The 20356-nt window shown below is 37.2% G+C and overlaps 1 protein-coding gene across 1 annotated transcript; it reads right to left on the bottom strand.

Moving 5' to 3' along the window:
* Positions 1 to 498: 498 nt before the first annotated feature.
* Positions 499 to 12072, bottom strand: chmp2ba (charged multivesicular body protein 2Ba). Its single transcript, XM_036565501.1, has 6 exons — positions 11897 to 12072; positions 8007 to 8098; positions 5074 to 5268; positions 3324 to 3426; positions 2616 to 2722; positions 499 to 2206 (listed from the first exon to the last, which is right to left on the bottom strand). The coding sequence occupies exons 1-6, from the start codon at positions 11928 to 11930 to the stop codon at positions 2093 to 2095; spliced, it is 645 nt and encodes a 214-aa protein (XP_036421394.1). The 5' UTR covers positions 11931 to 12072; the 3' UTR covers positions 499 to 2092.
* Positions 12073 to 20356: the final 8284 nt, after the last annotated feature.

The raw sequence follows: 20356 nt of genomic DNA, 5'->3' as shown, positions 1-20356 counted from the left end.
CTTGCATCAACAAAGCATTATTTATTGTTGAATTATTTATATTTTAATTTGCCCAAATGATGGAATATATGTTGATATATGAGATGAGGGGAAATATAAACAAAGAGACGTTCCCTTAAAAAAAGGACAAAAATCAGGCTATATATTTATCTGTATGTATGGAAGGAATTAATACAACATTCAGGAGGAATCTTCGCCTGTTGATAAAATGATTTTAAGTCGTACTCTACTTTTCACACACCATTATTTCAAAATTAATGGGCTCCACATTAATTAATTTAGGCAAGGTCATTCTCCAAAAACTCATTAAGACCTCATGTAAAAATTATGTTTGCTTATCATTATGAACAATGAACTGTAACTAAATGCAATCTAAAATGACCTGAAAGGGCAAGTGGGTGCTTCTAGCGGTTTTACATTTTGAGGTATCATACTCTGCTCAAACCGGATAAATTCACAGAAACTTGGGAGGTGTTAAGTATGGAATGCATCACAAGACATGAAGAATTCTTTTATTCATTACAAAACCAAATGAACCCATAAAACTGTACATTCACATACATAATGGATAAGATAGAGAATAATAACGTTAAATTAACTTTAAATTAAAACATGCTGAGACTCACACAATGATCAGGTTCAAAGGAAAGATAGAAATATATTGCTCCTTGCCAAACTGGCACTAGCTACAGCAGAATTTAATGAGGTTAGAGTTTTGCATCCTTTACAGTTCAAGTAGTACAATTCAATGGACACACCATGATTCAAAAGTAACTGCACTTCAGCTAATGAAGAATTCACGCATTAGAATGTGAGGCACACCAGCAACACCGATTCCCTTTCTTGCACTGGCCATGGTCATAGCTTCACTCTTTTATCTGTTTGGCCAGCATCGGGAATTTTCAGCCTAGTAACAGATCTTTACCATAATGTATGATAACAACACCTGAAACACAGTGTTCAGTAAATACACTCCATAATTAACCAGAGCTGACACTAGGCTTTCTCGTCTCTCAAACACCTGTGTGCCTTCACTCCATTAAAGACCTCTCAGTTGAGCTATTGAGCTAGTATTGCTGACATGACAACTTTACATCTTTGCTCATCATGTGCAGACATAATGTCTAAATTACGATTTCAATTGGTCTGTTAATTAATAACATTCATCATCTATCCTGCAAAACTGCTGAACAGTCATTGTGTCATAACTGAAAGGTGGAGAGAATTTCACAATGCCATTCAAAAAATTCATGCAAGAGGTTCTTATGAGAAGACAAATGCTTACCAAACCCTTACAGACTCTCTCATCTCAGTATTCAGGATACAGAAGCTACAAGGAGATAAAGAACAACTGGAATGAGTACTATATCAGTTAATGAAGCATATTTGGAGAACTCTTAGACAGCCCTTGGAAAACTCATGTAAACAAAGTAAGTGGCCACTTCCAAACACTTTAACCACAAAGTTAGCATCATGTACACAACAACGCTACATTTGTAGTATTTTAAAAGGATTATACTTTGTTACCAGAGCAATAGATAAAAGCCTTATATTACAAGCCTACAGTTTATTTAGCTTGGCCATTCGGCACACCGCAGAGGTGACTGTTTTTCAAGGAATGATACAGAATAAGAAAGAAAATATAGTACTGGAGAGCCCAGTTTTAGTCAGTCGTCTCTTTTCTCATTCCCTGACTTTCATTTATACCCAATACCATGTTGTGCTTTTGTGATATTGTCACTGTCACATCAAAACCATCCAGATTTTCATTTTTCTACATCATGGTTTCCCTTAACACTGTGTAGACATTCCCTGACAAACAGACCAACAGAAATGGTTCAGAATTACTTGGGATAAAATCTTGTTACCTTACAATAAAAGACACTATTTTGGACATACAAGGCCTTGTCAGGACAGTGACACTATGTACAGCACCTGTGGTCTTACAAACTAGATCACAATTACATTTTTATGTCATTAATTTATTAGCTATCTATCCACGCTCCTCCCCATCCCCAGACAGTAAAGGCAGTGTGTGTGCTGCAGAAGAAGCCCTTGGTGGTGCTGGGAGTACAGGTGTAGGTGTAGTGCTTTAGTCCACTCCCAGGGCCTTCAGCTGCCTCTCAATATCCTCATCGGAAATGGTGGCTGTCTTGGCCTTGGAGGCACTGGGGAGGCTCTTTCCAGCTGAAGGGGCTTTCACCATCTGCACAATAGCATTAAAACCAATCAGGAGAGTTATAACAGTTTAACACCTGCTAGCAACTGCACAGCTGTTTGTCTCGCCATTCAGTTTAAACTCTGAGTTTAGAACAACACTTAAAGAATACATAATCACTGCTTGTTCCACAGAACTAGCAGAAAAGATTGGGGTGCCTAGCTCTGAAACAGGGGCAGGGCAATATGACAAATCTGTTTTGGCCCAAGGGACCACATCACACATCTGTTCGAATTGAAATGCTAGGAAAAGGGGCGGGCCACAAACCAAAGGCAAAGCCAAAGGCCACTCATCTGCCAGAACTGCTCCACAAAAAAGTCAGCTAGGGTGTGGGCTCCATGTAAGACAGATGGAAAGCTAGTAGAAATGAGAGTCACAGAGTGAGTTAGTTCCTTACCTTTCCAGAGATTTCAATGCCAATCTCATCCAGCACCTGGTTCACAATGTCCTGACATTCCTCTTCATCACCCGATTCATCAAATATTTCATCCAGGGTATCGTTGACTGAGGATGTCAGAACAATAAACTGAACCATTACATATGACAGAAATCTACACAATGGCTTCTCTAATAGACGTCTGTGAGCTATGGTGAACTAAAATTAATACTGAATTGAATTGAACTGAATTTAACTGTAATGAATTGAACTGAACTTCACAGTTTCATAAACTGAAGTCTTTTCAAAATTCATAAAACAAGATCAAAGTTCACGAGCAACAATGAAGCTACTCTTTCTAAAACATTCTTTAACCCTCAGAGGCCCAAGCACTGATGACATAAAAACCATAATGCTTTTATTTATTTTATATATGTATATATATATATATATATATATGTATATATATATATGGATGACCTTTTTATTTAACTTTGGCATGCTGTTATGCTATTAAATTCAGAATTTAACTTTTTTCTACCACAATGCTATGATACAGTTTAAAGTGTGAACTGCTGGGAGATGTAATTGTAGTGACATAAGCCAGACATAAAGAAAGTGCTTTAAACAAATGTAGCAATTTTGCAGCAGCGGGCCTCAGAAGGTTAAAAAGATTAAATCAGATTAAATATATAATAACAAGTAATTTACTTAATATGTACTACTCACTCATGTCTTCAGTCATCTCCATTTTCAGGTTTTCTTTCTGGAAGTCCTGCATCGTCTGCAAAGTCTTCTTTGGATCCATTTTTTTATTGACAGCCTGCATAGTCTGAAAGACAGAAATGGTCCAGGCCATGAATCAGGTTCACACAGGAAAAATAGGGCATTATTTGACAGTGTGATAAAACAACATGGGCAGAATCCACCATGGATGAATACATTTTGAATGCAGCTCAACATAAATCCAGATGTAAGTAAGCGGAAAGCACTGTGCATAAAAAAATAGGTCGAGCTGTGAGCAGGCTTGTTTAAAGGCCCTCTGGGTCTCCAGCAGTGTGACAGACAAAACAGGAAAAGTCACATTTGATTACAGAGAATTATTTACACAAATTGTCTCTGTCACAATCTCAATACAGACCGTGTCTATGCCACCATCTCCTCCACAAAACCTTCACTACTACACTACAACTCCCAGGACACACAGACAGTCAGATACAGAAATATTAATAGGTTCCGTCTTGATACAGTAAAGATGCCTGATGCAGATACAGTAAGTCTGTGTGTGTGAATGTATGTAAGTATGACCTAGTTTCACTGAAAACTTGTAAGAACAATAACACACTGCAAACGAAGTGCCACAAACTGAATTCAGATAGATTTAATTTGCATTTTAAGACTGCAAACCTGTAGTAATGTTTATAGATATGGCTTATTGATGGTTCATTGTTGCTAAAAGTGGAAATTATACTGTTCACCTTTTCATTCAGTAAACATTAAGGTAAAATATGGTCATCTGAAAAAGTCTGAACACCCCTGATCAATTGCATGTTTTGTTAATGTTCTAAGTGAAAATAAGTTTATTTAAAAATGCCATTTTCTGCAATTTTTAGTGTACATGTTTTGTGTATTATCAATATATTATAAAAAGAATAAAACATATAACATAAAATGTGCTATAACTTTGCACAGGCCACATTTTATGGGTTTTTTGTTGTTAAATTGAGCAAATAAACAGTAATTGTGCATTAAAATGTGCAGAGGTTTTTTTCATGTTGAGGACATGTTCGTTTTTCACTTAGAAAATGAACAAAACATGTTATTTGACCAGGGGAACCTAAACTTTTGTATACAACTGTATATATGAATTATTAGTACGGATAGTGATCCTGCCTCAAGCTTCATTATTAGGCACAGTTAAGTCAATGTAATTTAATAATCATTTCAAATATAGCAATCATGTGAATTCAGTATCAGTATAGCAAAACTATTACATTTAATATTAACATCAGCCTACTTATCATTCTAAAACTATCTTAATATGATATCTCATGTGAATACTGATTGAATCATTTGTGAAAATAATATGCTAATTTATCAAATTGGTTATAAGATCTGTAGGAGAGTTATATGGGTCAAATTTTAGATTTAATTTCAGATATCACAGTAGATCTCTAAATAAGTGGTAATGAGGACAATGGTGAGGATCCAGGCAAAGAAAGACTCCCTTTTAACAGGCTTTCTCTGGGGTACAGAGTGAAAAACAGTGTTAAAGCCAGTGTACTTAAGAAGCCACTCCACAACATGCTAATTAGCCCTGCTTAGGCATTCTTTTGAAGTGCAGTATCTGCTTCATAAGGGCTTCTGCTTGTGCAGCATTTCTAAAGTTAGCCCAGCAACAGCGACTTTGTATAGATGCAACAGAAGCATACAGTTTAGGGGGGTCTTGTGGGACCAAAAAAGAGGTGCAATTTCTCACCTTAGCTGTGGTAGACATAGCTCCAGCCATCTTCATCTGAGAGTTCATGACTTTGGTCTGTGTGGACATAGAGGTCACCTTAGAGCTGACAGCATAGGTCCGGTTCTTCTGCTTCCTCAGTTGGACCAGCTGCTTAGCCAGGATCTTGCAGGCCTCTCTGTTTCCAGTCTTGGCCATTTTCTTGATTTCCATTTCCTATTGGGAATGAATACAGCTTTACCACAAACTGCTGTTAGAAACAGCTATCTGAAATGGCTCTTTAACATGAGACACCTCTTTGACACATACGGTCTACATTAAGGATGTTCAAAAAACTGCATGTATCATAAAAAGATCAAGTATAGACAGCATTTAAACAACAAGTACATATTAACTGCATAGACTGCACTGAAACAACAAGCTGAATGGATCTCACAAACCTCAGAAAATTAAATATCATAACACTGATGTGAAAATGTTTATTTTTGCTTTATCACCCAGCCTTAGTCTACAGAACAACAAGATAATACAATATATATGATACAAACTACAGAAACTGATGCCCTGTTTATGAGTTTAGGCCCACAGGTCTGTGTCTGTTTACTTTAGTAAGTGAATGAAAACAGCCCACCAGGGCTCCAGGGACTAAGTGCATCAGAAAAATGCTGTATTTGCAGAGTGATGATGGTGAATATGCACAGTCTTCCCATGGGACACCACAACACCATCAGTTTACTGGAAGCTAGGCAAGCCCATAAGCACTGCAGCAGCTGGGAACTAACTGCATTTCTGTCTCTCCAACAGACTATACATATGGGTTTCTAAGTAATTTAGCAAAACTGCTCATAAAAGAACTGCTTGTAAAGTTTCTGCCATCTTCATTAAATTAGTCATTAAATTGACCAAATTTAATCTCAAGGGCATCTAGAATCAAAATTTGCAAATTCACCATTTGCAACATTCTTGTCTTTCTTTTTTGGCACTGACTGAAGAACAGTCTAGTCTGATAATCACAAACCGGTCCTTAGGAACCCCCAGACAGTCCATATTTGTACTCTATCCCTATGTATTGTTAGTTAAGTTGGAGCAAAACTCGAGACTGTCCAGGAGGCCCTGAGGGCCGGTTTGAGAGCTACCTCTTTAAGGCAGTGCAGGTTTCTTGTGTCAGTAGGCATTACTGCTCATTACAACTCTGATACAAAACCCATTTTACAGGCTAGAAGTTCAGAATAGAGTGGTTTTCAAGCTGTGCATGTGCAGGTTTTGTAATTAGCCAAATTTAGGCAAATGATTCAGTAACTTGCTCTCAAAATAGCAGAGCAGGTCCAAGTCCAGCAAAAAGAAGCACTTGCTGAGCTTCCAATGCTACATTTCTGCCAATCTAATTATGTTAGTCTGGCATGCACGATTAACATAATTAGATTCTGTCATCACAGCCCTTAACAATGTGCTTATTGTAGAAACTCATATCGCAATAATGCTAAAAAATACCATTCATCATGCAATCCTAACGGCCAAGAAATCTACAGAAATATTTTTGAGTACTTACAACCAGTGAATATGTAATTGCTTTTTTGACTGGGCAGAAGTTAGAGCTTTGCATGGCTCCAATTTGCATAAAAAGTGTGACCTTTAATTATGTGTAAAAGTGAGCATAAAATATTTTGCCTAACTGGAATGATGTTCTTTCTTTCTTGAAAGTATCATTTCTCCCCCCCCCCACACATGTTAATCATATGCGCACACAGACACACGCGTGCAGATACAGCATTCACGAAAGCACAGTGCATTGTCCTACTTAACCATAAAAACTGTGATGTCCCATTATGACAGATGACTCATGGGTCTTCTCACTCTCTTTCTGTCAAACCCACAAAAATGACTGAAAGAGTTAATTTAAGAGACAAAAACACGCTGGTGAAAATCAGATCATGTCTTCATGATTATTAATATTGTTTGGTGGGAAACGGGAGCAGTGGAACAAAGCCTATTAGGGATGCTTTATTGCTTTGTCAGCCACTGTACAATGCTTAGATTCCGAGAGACGGTGTAAAAATGACAGATTGATGTCTTACACAGCGCTCTCTCCTGTCTGCAGACTGACAGTGGATTCACCATCATAAATGATGGTAAACTAGGCTGTGCAGCACAGCAGACTTTGTACTGGATCTTCCAAATACACCTTTTACTAAACTAGTTGATCTAATGCTGTTCCATTTAGACTGTCCGCAGTTCTCATCATCAAGATGAAATCCACAGAAATGTTTTACACCAAGAGAACTTCACTGATCACAAATCTTATTTTTTATTTCTGCAGCTTATGGACTATGGAACAGAAACAAGGGCTACATGCATAGAAAGCACCAGGACAATGAAGGTAGAAAACGGTTTTTATTTGCTACATTTCTGTACATTTCAAAATCAGGCCACTTCTGAATATGTTCTTAGCCCTACAACAAAGCAATGCACTTGCTTAATTAGAATAAAAATTAACCGTAAGGAAAAAGGAGCCTCCTGGGAGGCAATTATATTCAGATTTTTATGTTTACTTAAAAACCAAAGAGACACAAGTTTCCTCGTTTAATGATTAAAAGTGGGCGAGAGTGAGGGGAAATACACTTTTACTCACAGGCCTATGATATAGAGAGCTAGCAAGGGGACCTTGTCTTTCCCCTCATGCCTCAGGTGTTATACCAAGAACATCTTTCCTCTTACAGCCAATTAAACTATCTAATCTACCTGCTTCTGAAAACAAAAGCCACAGAGATAGAAATGAGCATATCTAAAAGATACTATCAGAGTTAATTTGAGGCATTTGAGGCAGCAAGCTACAAGTACACTGGTTTTGACTTGAAATGCCAAAAGCTGTTCTATGTAGTTAAAGGGAAAAGGTGAGTGTACTAATGTAAATTGGGTCTTTGCTTACAAACATGGGTGTTTTCTGCTCCACTTACCATTTGTTTCTCCTGTTTCTCCAGAGCAGCCCGGTCTCTGGTGATTTGTCTCTGGGTGCCTCTTAGCTCTTTGGTCTGTTCTTTGATGATATCTGTGACACACCAGGATGAAGAAAAACATGTAATAAAGCTGTCTGGAAAATCCAGGCACAGTTCATTGAGCTGAAACCCTCAGCTTCACTCTTAGCCTAATACATGTATATGTGGACAATATGTGGGTCACTAAGCCAATCCTGACCACGATACAACTTATGCAACAATATGACAGAAGACCTTGTTCAGTAGAAAAAAACTATCCTACCAAATCTCCTTTTCAGAGCAGACAAAGTCGTTTCAAAACTTTCACGAGGGAGGAGCAAAAACATACAGTCGCTGCCCTAAGAATACCTTGTATTTCCAAAATGGTAACTTTAAAGAAGAACTTTAACATACGTTAATATAACAAGATTTTGTTATATGTTAATTTTGGACCATTTCTATTGGTCCATTGGTCATGAAATATTTACAAAATATAAAGTGTGCCTAGCTTTTTTAAATGCTGTAAAAATAAAAATAAAAATCCAAATAAAACATCATATGATGTCTGCTTATATTCATTAGGGTGAAATCTGTCAGAATTCATTCAGTAGAAAAAGCTGCATAATGGCTTTGTATCCTGTGCATGTCTGGTGATTTGCCAGCTTACATGTTTAATGCCAAGGTATTACAATCCACCTCAATTCTGTTTAAGAGACTGTACATGAAACACATGATGAAAACTTTCTATGTGCATCTCTCTTCAGGACAACATAATGAAAAACATAGTTATTATTAGTGATCATGTTTGAAAGCAAGACTGTGGAATTAACCATTACTGCAGTATTCTCATGAGTCACATAGACATTAGGTCAACTGCTTTCTGTTCTAAACATAGGGACACTCATTGGCACCAAGCTCTCTTTTCCACAGGCTACAGACGGTTTCAAATCAGCACCACATAGCATAGAACTGTGGCTGCTGAGTCTAAATCAAAACACAGGACTTAAAGATAAAACAAAGTCAGATATGAGAACTCCAAAGTCCTCTTTAATTGTGGATATGACAAAATTAGTACTGGTTTCTTTGTTATAAACCAGTAGAAGAGACAGAGTGTTTGCTCAATACACAACCCTGACAACTCAAATGATTCAGAATATTCTTCTCAAAGGCCTAAAGTGTTCTGCAAAAGATTTTACACTAATTTTAAATGAAAGAGCCTACCATCTTCACACACATGTACACATAATGTGGTACTGTTTGTGAGAAATTACTAAATTAAATAGCAACCACAACTGCCCACTTCAGACTGGCTCAGGAACACTGAATCATTTCAGCATCTCAGTCTCTGATGGGGAATCCTGGTCATCTGCAATGTCAGTTTTTCTCTTCCAAATAAAGTTCTTGTACCACAAAACAGCCACAGTTCACTAATCGAATTAATAAATTAAAAGTACTAAGCTAATTAAAGTAGTGTTATACAACACTTACATGGGCAAAGAGCTCAAAAATCTCATTTTTCCAATCAAATCACTTTTGGTCCATAAGACACCCCCATGCACAAAAAAAGCGATTACTGGTTCTCAATATTGCCTTAAGTGAAACACTCGAGCGTTTTTATGAGATAAGGGAGAAAGGAGACATGAATGAAATACATGGTGGGTTTGTCTTGGGGCAAATCAGACAAACATTTTAATACATCTGATGGCCTAAAAGTTAACCTTTACCCGCACTTTATCATACCCACACGCACAGACATTTAGGCTAGCAGAAAATGTGTCCTCATTGCCCACAGGGATGTTACGCTCTCCTAGACTGCAATCAGATACACACTGTTCTCATGAATGTCAATCATATCGTGTTATAAGCACCACAGCCTGAGCAGAAAACCATTACTTTGCCAGTGGTCCAAAAACAGAATGATGTAGTCAAGGCCAAGCACTTAGTGGGAGTTTTAACATTCTCCAAAAAACAAAAAAAGTAAAAAATGTAAAACAAAATAAAAAGCAATCAAGGCAAACAATCTATTCAATAAAAACAACATCAATAATAACAACAATAATAATAATAATAATAATAATAATAATAATAATAATAATAATAATAAATGAATAAATAAACAAAAAAATTACAAAAATAGACAATAAAGGAGGAAAAAGAATTACGAAAAAATGAAAAAAAAAGTAGTTAAAAAAATTAAAAAATTGATAAATATTCTTGAATCCCTAAGTTAAACAGATAAATAAACTTCATCTAAAATAAAGGCTGTGCCTTTAAAAGTTCCTTACAAACCCATCGCCAAAAATGGTAAAACAAATTCTTAAACTACTTTCATACACTACGTAAAAGGTGACGTATTCCAAAACGTAGTAGAGGGAGGGTTGTCGTTCACACAAGTCTAAAGCTAAACCAACCCTGCCATCTCACAGTAATCTAGAGGATGCTTTGGTACGCTGGTCCTGCGCTAACCCTGGCACCTGAGAAACAGATGGCAAAAGGTCAGAGAGGATGGAGCAGCAATGACAAAAGGATGTAAGTAACAACTGGATTGTATTGTCTTTATGTGATCAAATTAGTTTTTTATTGTTTTTATTTCTACATTTGTTTTTCTTTCTTGCTTTAGTTATTCTTATAAACATTATCAACAAATAGTCTATTAAACCAATCAAAAGACTGTTTACTGCAAACAAATTATGATGTGCTTAAGCATGCATTTGGTAATGTTAAGGAAATATACAATAATGGTATAATCATACTGTTGAGAATTTGACTAAGCTGAATGGATATACAGTAAAGTCAATAAGCAGCTAACTCAATGGCAGGCATGAATTATGAATGCTTGGTTGATGTGGGCTATTTGGAGGGGAGCCAATCACTGTTTGAATGGTGTGCTACAAAAAAAAACACAGTTTCTAACAGAAATCTCTAAAATATAAAAGACCTTAGGAATACAGTCTAGTATTGACTGGTACCATAAACTGGTGTGAAGTTAATTTAACACCCCTATGGTGAAAGGAAAGTAACTTTGCAATAAAGACATAAATAATGCAGAAGAGCGACCAACCATGACTTAAGCACTTAGTCTGACTCCAGGATCCCTTTGACTAAATCAGCACCAGCCTTTGATTCGCAGAATAACTGTTAACAGAACCACTGAGTCAACAAGTCAACTTATTAACGACTTATTACTAGCTAATAACTACGTAATATTAGATCAGCCTCACGTGCTCAAGATTTCAAAATCTGCCACTGCCTGCTCGTACGTTACTCTGTGTACACACACACACACGCACACACACACACACACACACAGAGAGAGAGAGAGAGAGAGAGAGAGAGAGAGAGAGAGAGAGGGAGGTTTGTTGACAGCTGAGTTTAAACAGAACCTGAGACCAGCTACAGGACTATTGATTTCACTGATAATCTGATTGATTCCCCACTAAAATTACTCAGTACATTTGCTGACATAGTGCCTTAAAATACATTTTTAAAAAGTAAGTAAATGTAATAAAACCTCACACACTGTCGGTGGCTCTTGGCTTCAGCTGGATTCAAACTGGCTGGATAGCCACTAAACATTTTTCAAGCAAAGGGTCACGTCTTATTCAGTTTAATGAGAAACATGTTATCACGCTGTTCTAAGATATAACCAGATACAACAATGAAATAAACTTCTTCAGTCACACAAATCCTCTCTTGAAGCTGCTGACGTTAACTAACGACAAGTTAGCGAAACTGGTGTGACCTGTCCGCCAGTTTTCCATGCGCTCTCTGAATGAGCTCATACAGCCGGTTTGAATGGGACACAGTCAGTAACTCCGCCGAGTTCAAGCGAACTGAAGTATTGATTAACAGGCAAGAAGCGTCTAACTTACCGTCAACAGTCTTCTTCTTAAACAGGGACGCCATGACGATTCAGAGAATATTTAAATCTAAACAGACTATGATGAAGGACCTGATCTGCCTGCCTGTCCTAAACTCCTGATTTCCTTGTTTGTTGTCGGACTCACTTTCTCCACATGACTGAACTGAGTCAGAGCGGCTCTGACGTCACTGGCGGAATCCTCTTGCTGTTTCCGAGAAACCCTCTAGAGGGCGCTGTAGGGTTTCACAAAGAGTGCACACTTTCTAAATGTGCTTTCATGCTGGTTTTCTTAGTTTATTGCTGGTTTATGGTAATGAAGAAAAGAAAAGAAAAGAAAAGAAAAGAAAAGAAAAGAAAAGAAAAGAAAAGAAAAGAAAAGAGATGGTTCTTCAAGGGTTCTTTAGTAAAGACAGTGGCCTTATATAGAACCATGAACTATGCAAAGAACCCTTCAAGCATGCAAATGGTTCTTTGAGTGTTCATGGTTCTATATAGAGCCACTGTCTTTACTAAAGAACTCTTGAAGAACCATCTTTTTGAGAGTGTACTTGTCAGACTCTATTATGTGCACCATCCTGCCATTATTTTCAAGAAAATCAAAATTTTATTTCTAACATAATCAAATTTACAAGGTAATTGTTTGGCATTTGTTCTACCAAGTTCTTCTGTAATATAAATGTTATGATCAGTTTGGCAGTTGTGCAGTTGTGGTTTTGGCAGTCCCTCCACTTGAACCACGTGCTCCGTCACTGAGATTTCCCAGTGTGTTTAAATGGGAAAGGCAGACCCAGAGAATGAGGGCAGAGGATTACTGAAGCAGAGCAAAAGAACGGAGCCAAGGAGATGAGAGGAGCTGCACAGGGTGACTTTGGGAGGGATACCGCATGTGTCCCCTCCAGCGGTTTACAGCCTCTCTCTGTGGAGGAAATTGACCGTCCTGGGGCATTATTCTTGTTAAGGTTATTAGGGAGATGTTTTCGTATAATCAGCAAGGCTGGCAACAGGGACCAGCACTAAATGTTCTCATAATGATAATAAGCCCACTGGTGATCAGTCTTGCCCCAAGCACACAGACCAGTTCTCTGCAATAATGAGACAAAACCACAATTTCATTTGCCATTGAGAGTGTCTTCAAAGCATATTAAAAACCTACATCACATTTTGCAGCAAACGTACATGGTTCTGTTGAAGAACTCCCAGGGAGGCAAATTTGAAACATTTATCTCTCTTTCTCTGTTCACAATATTGCCCAAGGCTAACAGACGTTCAGTGTTAATATGCTAACTATGCAGCCAGACAGTCAAATAAGACGTTTCAGCTGTGAAATTAGATCCTTGTAGTGATCCTGCCATAGAGTTATCATATAAACTACGTTAGGTCTTTCGTATACACAAGAAATACCCCTCCTCTCTAGCCATGGGTGGTCATAATGTGTTTGTCTTAGAGATAATGTTACTCATTATGAATCAAATTGTTGCATTCTTAATTTAAATAGTCATGTTATTTATTATAACTGGGCACACAGTAGGTTTATCACAATTAAATATTACCACCATTTAGTTAGGAAAACTATGAATGATTGTTTATGTAGTTACAGAAGATTGTGCTGAAAGCCCTTACAACAAATGACATATACTCTCATATCATCAATATGAAATCTCCATTTTTGCTCATTTTTAATTTTCTACATCACTCAAATAAGGCAGCGGTGTTTGACGTTGTGTAATAAATTTAGGAAGAACAGATCAACATAAATGCTTGAAAATCACCTAAAATCAGTTATCACATACTATTTTGGAGATGCGTGTTTTTGTTGTTTGTTTTTTGTTGTTTGTTTGTTGTCAGTACATTCCAAAATATAAACAAAACATACTGTAATTTTGCACATATTACTTTTTTCATATAGGCCACCCACTGTTCTACTCTGGCATTGTGTCTGTTCCAACTTGTAAAACCTCAGAAAATAAGAAAAAATATATGCAGGGCCATTTCTGAGCATCTGAGGGCCCTAAACAACAACCTTGTTGGAGGTCCTCTACCCACCATAATCATATCCTGTATGAAAGATCAGAAAAAGAATGAATGGTGCCCATAACACAAATAAATAGCTTTATTATTTCATCATAGCTCTTGCTGGAGACAAAATTATTACATGTGTTATGGCCTCAGTATATAAGACATGACTTGACAACATGCAAACAGGGACAGAGGAATCTGGGTTCTATCACGCTGATTTAGTGGCCACATCTTTGCAGTGATAAATGTGTTGTGCTTGAGTGCTCTGGAGCAGAGGCAGGGAGCTAATATATCGAGTGACTTCACTCCATCTGCCCCTGGGAAGAATACGGCTCAGGAGCGTCCCGCACTGTGCCACACAAGAGCACCCGGGGACCGTGGGTAATGAGAGATTATCACCCCTGTTGAGCTGCAGTTGTGTAGAGACACACACATACACACACACACAAAAGATGGTCACACCGCCTGCCACATCATTAATGACCCAATAATTAATCAGTCATGTTCAAATATGTCTCACACATGAATAACACACATCGCCACTGTGAATTAATAAAACATTTTAGTTAGTAACATTCAGTAGCTTCTTCAATGACAGCACACCATCCAAAGGCAATGTTTGCCCTCTCTTTTCCATAACTTGCAGCCTAGTCCAGGTGAGGTGAGATGCACTAAAGTAGGTTATTAATGTGTAATTGCCAGGTCTTCACCCTGTACTTCGGTAAGCACAGCCTCAGGGTTAAGCAGAAGCCAGAATTATTCAACTGGAGCAAATGAATAGTATTTGCATGGGGAATTAGAATCATTAAAGTTAGAAGGGCACAGGGAGGAGAAGTCCTTCAGAGAGGGACACTGGGCAAATTCCAGACAGAGTTAGCTAGTGTCTGAGCACCCTGCCTGCAACCAGCATGTGCCCTAAATACTCACCACATAAAAAAAAATTGCTGCATCCTCTCCTGATTATTTATAATGCTGTTGCAGCAGAAAAAAAACATGCTTTGTCTTCATTTTTCTCTTCTATCACAAACCTCAAAAGATTAGGAGTCTCAGTTCCAGACAATTCCAGGAATTCCTAGAAAACAATAGACATGCACTGTCTTTTTAGTACAGCTAACTACTGAAAGCATGCAGAATCAGTGCTCAATTAAAACAGCAAATTTCACATCAGATAACACTACTAGCCTGCAATAGAATACATTTATGAGTGCACTAAAGACAAGGAGTTGAAATCTGTTCAAAAGAGTTTGCAATTAATATTTTCCTCCAGCTGAGAAGTCTTTGTTTGACCTCGAATCATATTTTCTTTGGTATGCAAAAGAACTGATGAGTTTGCCTATCTCTACCTATGGGGTCTCTGAACCCCTATCAGCTCATTTATTGGAGATGGATGCACTCTTTCAGCCCTCTCCATTATCTTCACATTTTCAAAATGATGACATTTACAGAAACAGGAACGCCTAATTATCTGCTGTTCATGCATGGACCCAGTGCTCAAGATGGTCCTGATATAGTGGTAAATTCATTTAAACGAGAAGTAATGGAGATGAACAATTAACATGAAGAGCTTTGGTGTCTGGATTGACTCCATGGTGGTCACACCAACTGAAATGAGCTTCTTTTTAAGCATTACATATGCAATTAAAACTCACATTAAGGATACAGTGTTGGTATGATGGTGTAATTGCTGAAACAGTAGGACAATTAAGTATATGAAGAAGGCGCCTGGGTGAGGACACGCTTGTTGATTGTTGTATTAAGGACATGCATTTGTCCGTTTTTCCTGGAAATGGGATTTTAATCCCCAACAACACATTATATTCTTTGAGTCGGCACTTGACACTTTGCACCCGTTTAGCTCCACAGATGGATGAGCACATGATTGCTTCTTTCTGCAGAAGATGTGATTTTATTCTTCATACTCACACTAAATTGCATTGCTTGAAGAGCAAAATATTTCACGATCACCCTTAATGCAAGCTTAAAAATAATCGGGTCGTGTGATGCTTCTCCATTAAGGTTGCTGGAAATGTGATTAAAGTCTTCAGACAAACTGGTTTCAGAAATTACTGGTTTGGTAAATGACACTTGATAATAGAAAGCTTTTTAAAGCAGGCATTAAGCAAACAGACAGTGAGCACAGAAACTGGGTAGGAGGACATGCATATGATATATGCTCAGATTCAAAATTTATGTAGATGCATTGTTCACACTCTATATTGACTATTGTGTTCATAACACTTGTCCTACTACAAAAATACAAAAATACTGTTTTCATTTTTATATAATAGTGTAATTGATGAGAAAAAAAATATAAAAACCCATTTTTTTATACCATTTACTACCTAGGGGTTGGCGATATATTGATAAAATACCATTATTGTGATACATTCTATCAAATTAGGCATTTCTGAGCATGGTGGATTTGAATTATACTGATTAATTAAAAAGAGATTTGGTTCTATTGTTAATAATATTATATTTTAATACTGGGGACTCCAAGAGTGCATAACTGGCTCTGTTTCATTAGGTGCAAAATTTAATTGGTGCACATTATATCATATATATTAAAAAAATTATTGTACTCAACAGTTTTGATGGGTTTTTAAATGTACTGCTACTGTTTTGCTGGGGCATTGTGTCTGTTCCAACTTAGAAATCCTCAGACACATCAAAAATGATATGCAGGGCCATTTCTGAACATTTGAGGGCCATAAAAACAGCATACTTGGGGTCCCCTAACCACCCCAGTTATATCCTGTATGACAGAATAGGAAAATGACTAATACTTCATTTAATTAATACTTAATTTTAATCAGAAAAGAAATTCTCTAAACTCTTGTGCTTTTTCTACAAATGACATGGAATATACTTTTAGAAATATATGTGTGGGGGCCCCTGGTAGCTTGGGGGTAGATAATCTGAGGGAAACGTAGAATATTTAAAAATTTTACATGGATTTCACAATTTCTTAGTATTTGTGTATGCGACCTTTTTTACTTTAATGACAGCGTGCACTTGAGCTGGCATGGACTCCACAAGTTTGTGCAAAAGCTTCTGATCAGTAGTTCAAATCCATCTGACAGTCATTTGAACACAAGCTTCAATGGAGGTTTGAATAAAAAAAAAGATCTTATTGTACAAAAGACATGCTCAATGTCACAAATTTGCTCAAATTTGAATATTGAGCTAGGTATAGTGCAGAATTTTGAATATTTCCTCTTCATTTACCTTGTCATGACTTTGTTTCATTTATTTTATTTTTAATCTAAAGTTATTCCATTGTTTATTTCCAAGTTTAAATGAAAAAATCACAGATTTTAAGACTTTTGCAAACCACTTTTCATATTGTGTACAGTGCAACTGTCTTCAAACATCATGATATTATATTTTTGCCATATTGCACATCTCTACATTGCCACACTTTACTGTCTGATACATCTGTTTGATGGTTCAGTGAGTCTTCTGTACATGCTTTCAATAGGTTGTTACAGGTAAAAGATCAACTGGATCTCTGTTCAGCTGCACTGACACACAGGTATCATGACTAAAGTGGTGAGCTGAAAGCTTATTAAAGCAGGTGCATAATTAGTCCTTGTGGCACAGTAGCATGCAGGTGTGAACATTATGTGCATGTTCTAATTAGCAGTTGAGATGACTAAGCTGTTTGTCTCACGAAATCACAGTATTATTTGCATCTATTTTTGCCAGTCCTGATAAAAATCCACATTGATTCCTCTCCTCTGACAGGCCAAAGGAGGGCTTGAGTAAGTGAGAAGGCAAAGCAGAGGATGAACAGTTTAGTGTTCCTCTCCACATCTCTGGGGATCGATCACGTCCTGGGGGCTGCGCTTCTATCCCACCATCTGGAGGAGAGAGAGAGGACACATTCAGCCAGAACCAAGACTGGGAAAAGATCACTGCACTCCCACTCACATTCAGACTCTTATTACACTCACTGTCTTTTCAAACCAGCAACAATTCCATTTATTCATTTGTTTGGATTGAATATGTTGTAATTTGATGATGTTATTAATTTAATACTTAACAGATGTTGTTCTTGTCATGATCTTACCCATACTCAAAGGAAATATATTTACATATACAGCCTTATTCAAAAGTTTGGGTACCCCTATTTAAATGACATGTTTTGTTGATCTTCGAAGTGAAAATAAAAACACACGCTACTACAGAAAATACACTTCTGCACATTTGTAAATGCACAGTTAATGTTTATTTGCTGAATTTGACATATTGGGGAAAAAATACATAAAAGTGGTCCGTACAAAAGTTACGGCACACTTTATATTTAATGTTTTATTTTTTCCAATATGTTAAACTCAGCAAAAAAATAGTAATTGTGCACTAAAACTTGTAGAAAATGCCATATTTAAATGTCTAAATTTTAATGCTTTTATTGTGTACTTTTTACTCAGGAAATCAAAAAAGTATGTCTTTAGACCAGGACTGTTCAAACCTTTGCAAATGACAGTATATTTCAAAGTATGCATCATTTCTGTCATATATTTACATATACCTTTGACATATATGTGATTATTAAACATTGACACCCTTACGTATATATATGTATGTATATATATATGTGCATATATTGGCATTTTTACATATATTTACATATATTAAGAAATGTGTGGATGCAGCACTGCTGCCACTGTTAGTGGAATGGTGATAATGTAATGATAACATACATTATATACAATATGTTAAGAATGTAATAATATTGTCTGGGCATATGAAATATGAGAACATATCGATAATGCAAGACACAAAATGCCCGTTATCTGCACTTTCTTAAAAGTTCAGTGCATGTGCACAACCAAAGGCAGAAGCACTAATTTGTATTTAATTGGGGGTTAATGTCAGCAGCTCTGCTTAAAAACAAACCACTTCCGCAGGCACATTTCCCAGCTCAAAGGTCTAAGCTGATGTGATGGCATTTAGATGACATAATACATCAACTTGTCTGACTGCTGCACACCTGTGAGCTTCTGTTAGTGTAACATGAACTGAACTGGCTGTGAAAAGCCAAACTACTCTGTTCTTTACCTGTCATAAGCACAGAATTGAAAATGTATGGCCAAATCCAGCTATTTAGTCTTGGGTTTTTCTTTTCTCTCTGAATAAAATGGCACCATGCAGCACTGTGGTATGTATGTGCCAGTGTAGTATAATTAAGCATGCCATTCCACTGGATGTGTTTAGTCTCTGAAATCACCTTTGTGAGTAGTTGGGCCAGAAAAAGAGAAAAAAATAACTCCCTTAAAAAAAATCCTCCTTTATTTCCCCTGCTTTTCTTGTCAGACTCCCTTTATGAAAATGATTGTAATCATCTGTGGAAGAGCGAAGAGAGGAGTACAGGGAGACAGCGCCTCTGTAGTGAGATTCTCAGATATTAGCCTACAGGGTCAGCATGTGCGTGCGAGAGAAAACTATTAGTCCCCATCCAGTCACTGTGCCCCAGATCTTCCACATACTCAGTATCACAACACAGCTAAATTATTCACATCTCCATCTGTGATCACTGCCATTAAAGTGAATGCACCATTTGTAATAAACACTAGAGCAGATGAGATAACTATGCAAGCCACTGGGGCTGGATAGGGAAAATGAATAATAATGTGAACCACACATTCTTTTCTGAACAGCTCTGTGTCTCAACAGATCACGCTATGATAGCAGTAAGTCCCCTGACAAAACTTCAATGTTTTGGTTCTACAATTAGTGTAATGATTGACAGTGATCTGCTTTGATTTAGGAATAAAAGGAAAACATTAGATGTAGTTTGCTATTGTACACAACTAAATAATAAACGCATAAGTCTGAAAATACACGTAAGGCTGATTATTCACTTGTCCCTTAACAGGACAGATGTGGTGCTAACAGAGAGCCTATAACTGCTGGCAGACTATACCATTACAGTGAGGCATCAAAATTCTGTGCCACTGTACAGAATCACGGGGCTGTTCATTTTTTCCACACATTATTATGACTGTACTGTGAACCTCAGACATTTACATCTACACTCAATTACATATCGACTTTGTTTTTAGCCTGGAGTGATATCGGATTTAAATAAGCTTTTATCTAATTTGCACAATGAACTCTGTGTTTTCTGGCTTCGGAAGCACTGAGTCTAAGTATTTAGGTTTGAGGGGCTGTTGGCCAGGAGACTACACCATTCCTACAGCAGGGGGCAGCACATGCCTGATCCTGATTTAGCACAAAACTGCTAATTAATATACAAACAAGGACAAACAAAATACATTACTAATCAAGTATGTGGCTGCAACCAGCAACCAACTGCACTCACAAAGCTAAGAACAAATAAATAAAATAAGAAACTGCACGACAAATAAAATGTAAGCATTAATCATCCACTCAGAATAAATGCAAATAAAGAGAGAAAGTATTACTAAACCCAGGCTGCTCATGTCCA

Source organism: Colossoma macropomum, unplaced genomic scaffold (assembly GCF_904425465.1).
Source record: "Colossoma macropomum unplaced genomic scaffold, Colossoma_macropomum, whole genome shotgun sequence".
NCBI lineage: Eukaryota > Metazoa > Chordata > Actinopteri > Characiformes > Serrasalmidae > Colossoma > Colossoma macropomum.
The sequence above is the reverse complement of the archived record's forward strand: the minus strand, read 5'-3'. Positions and strand labels throughout refer to the sequence as shown.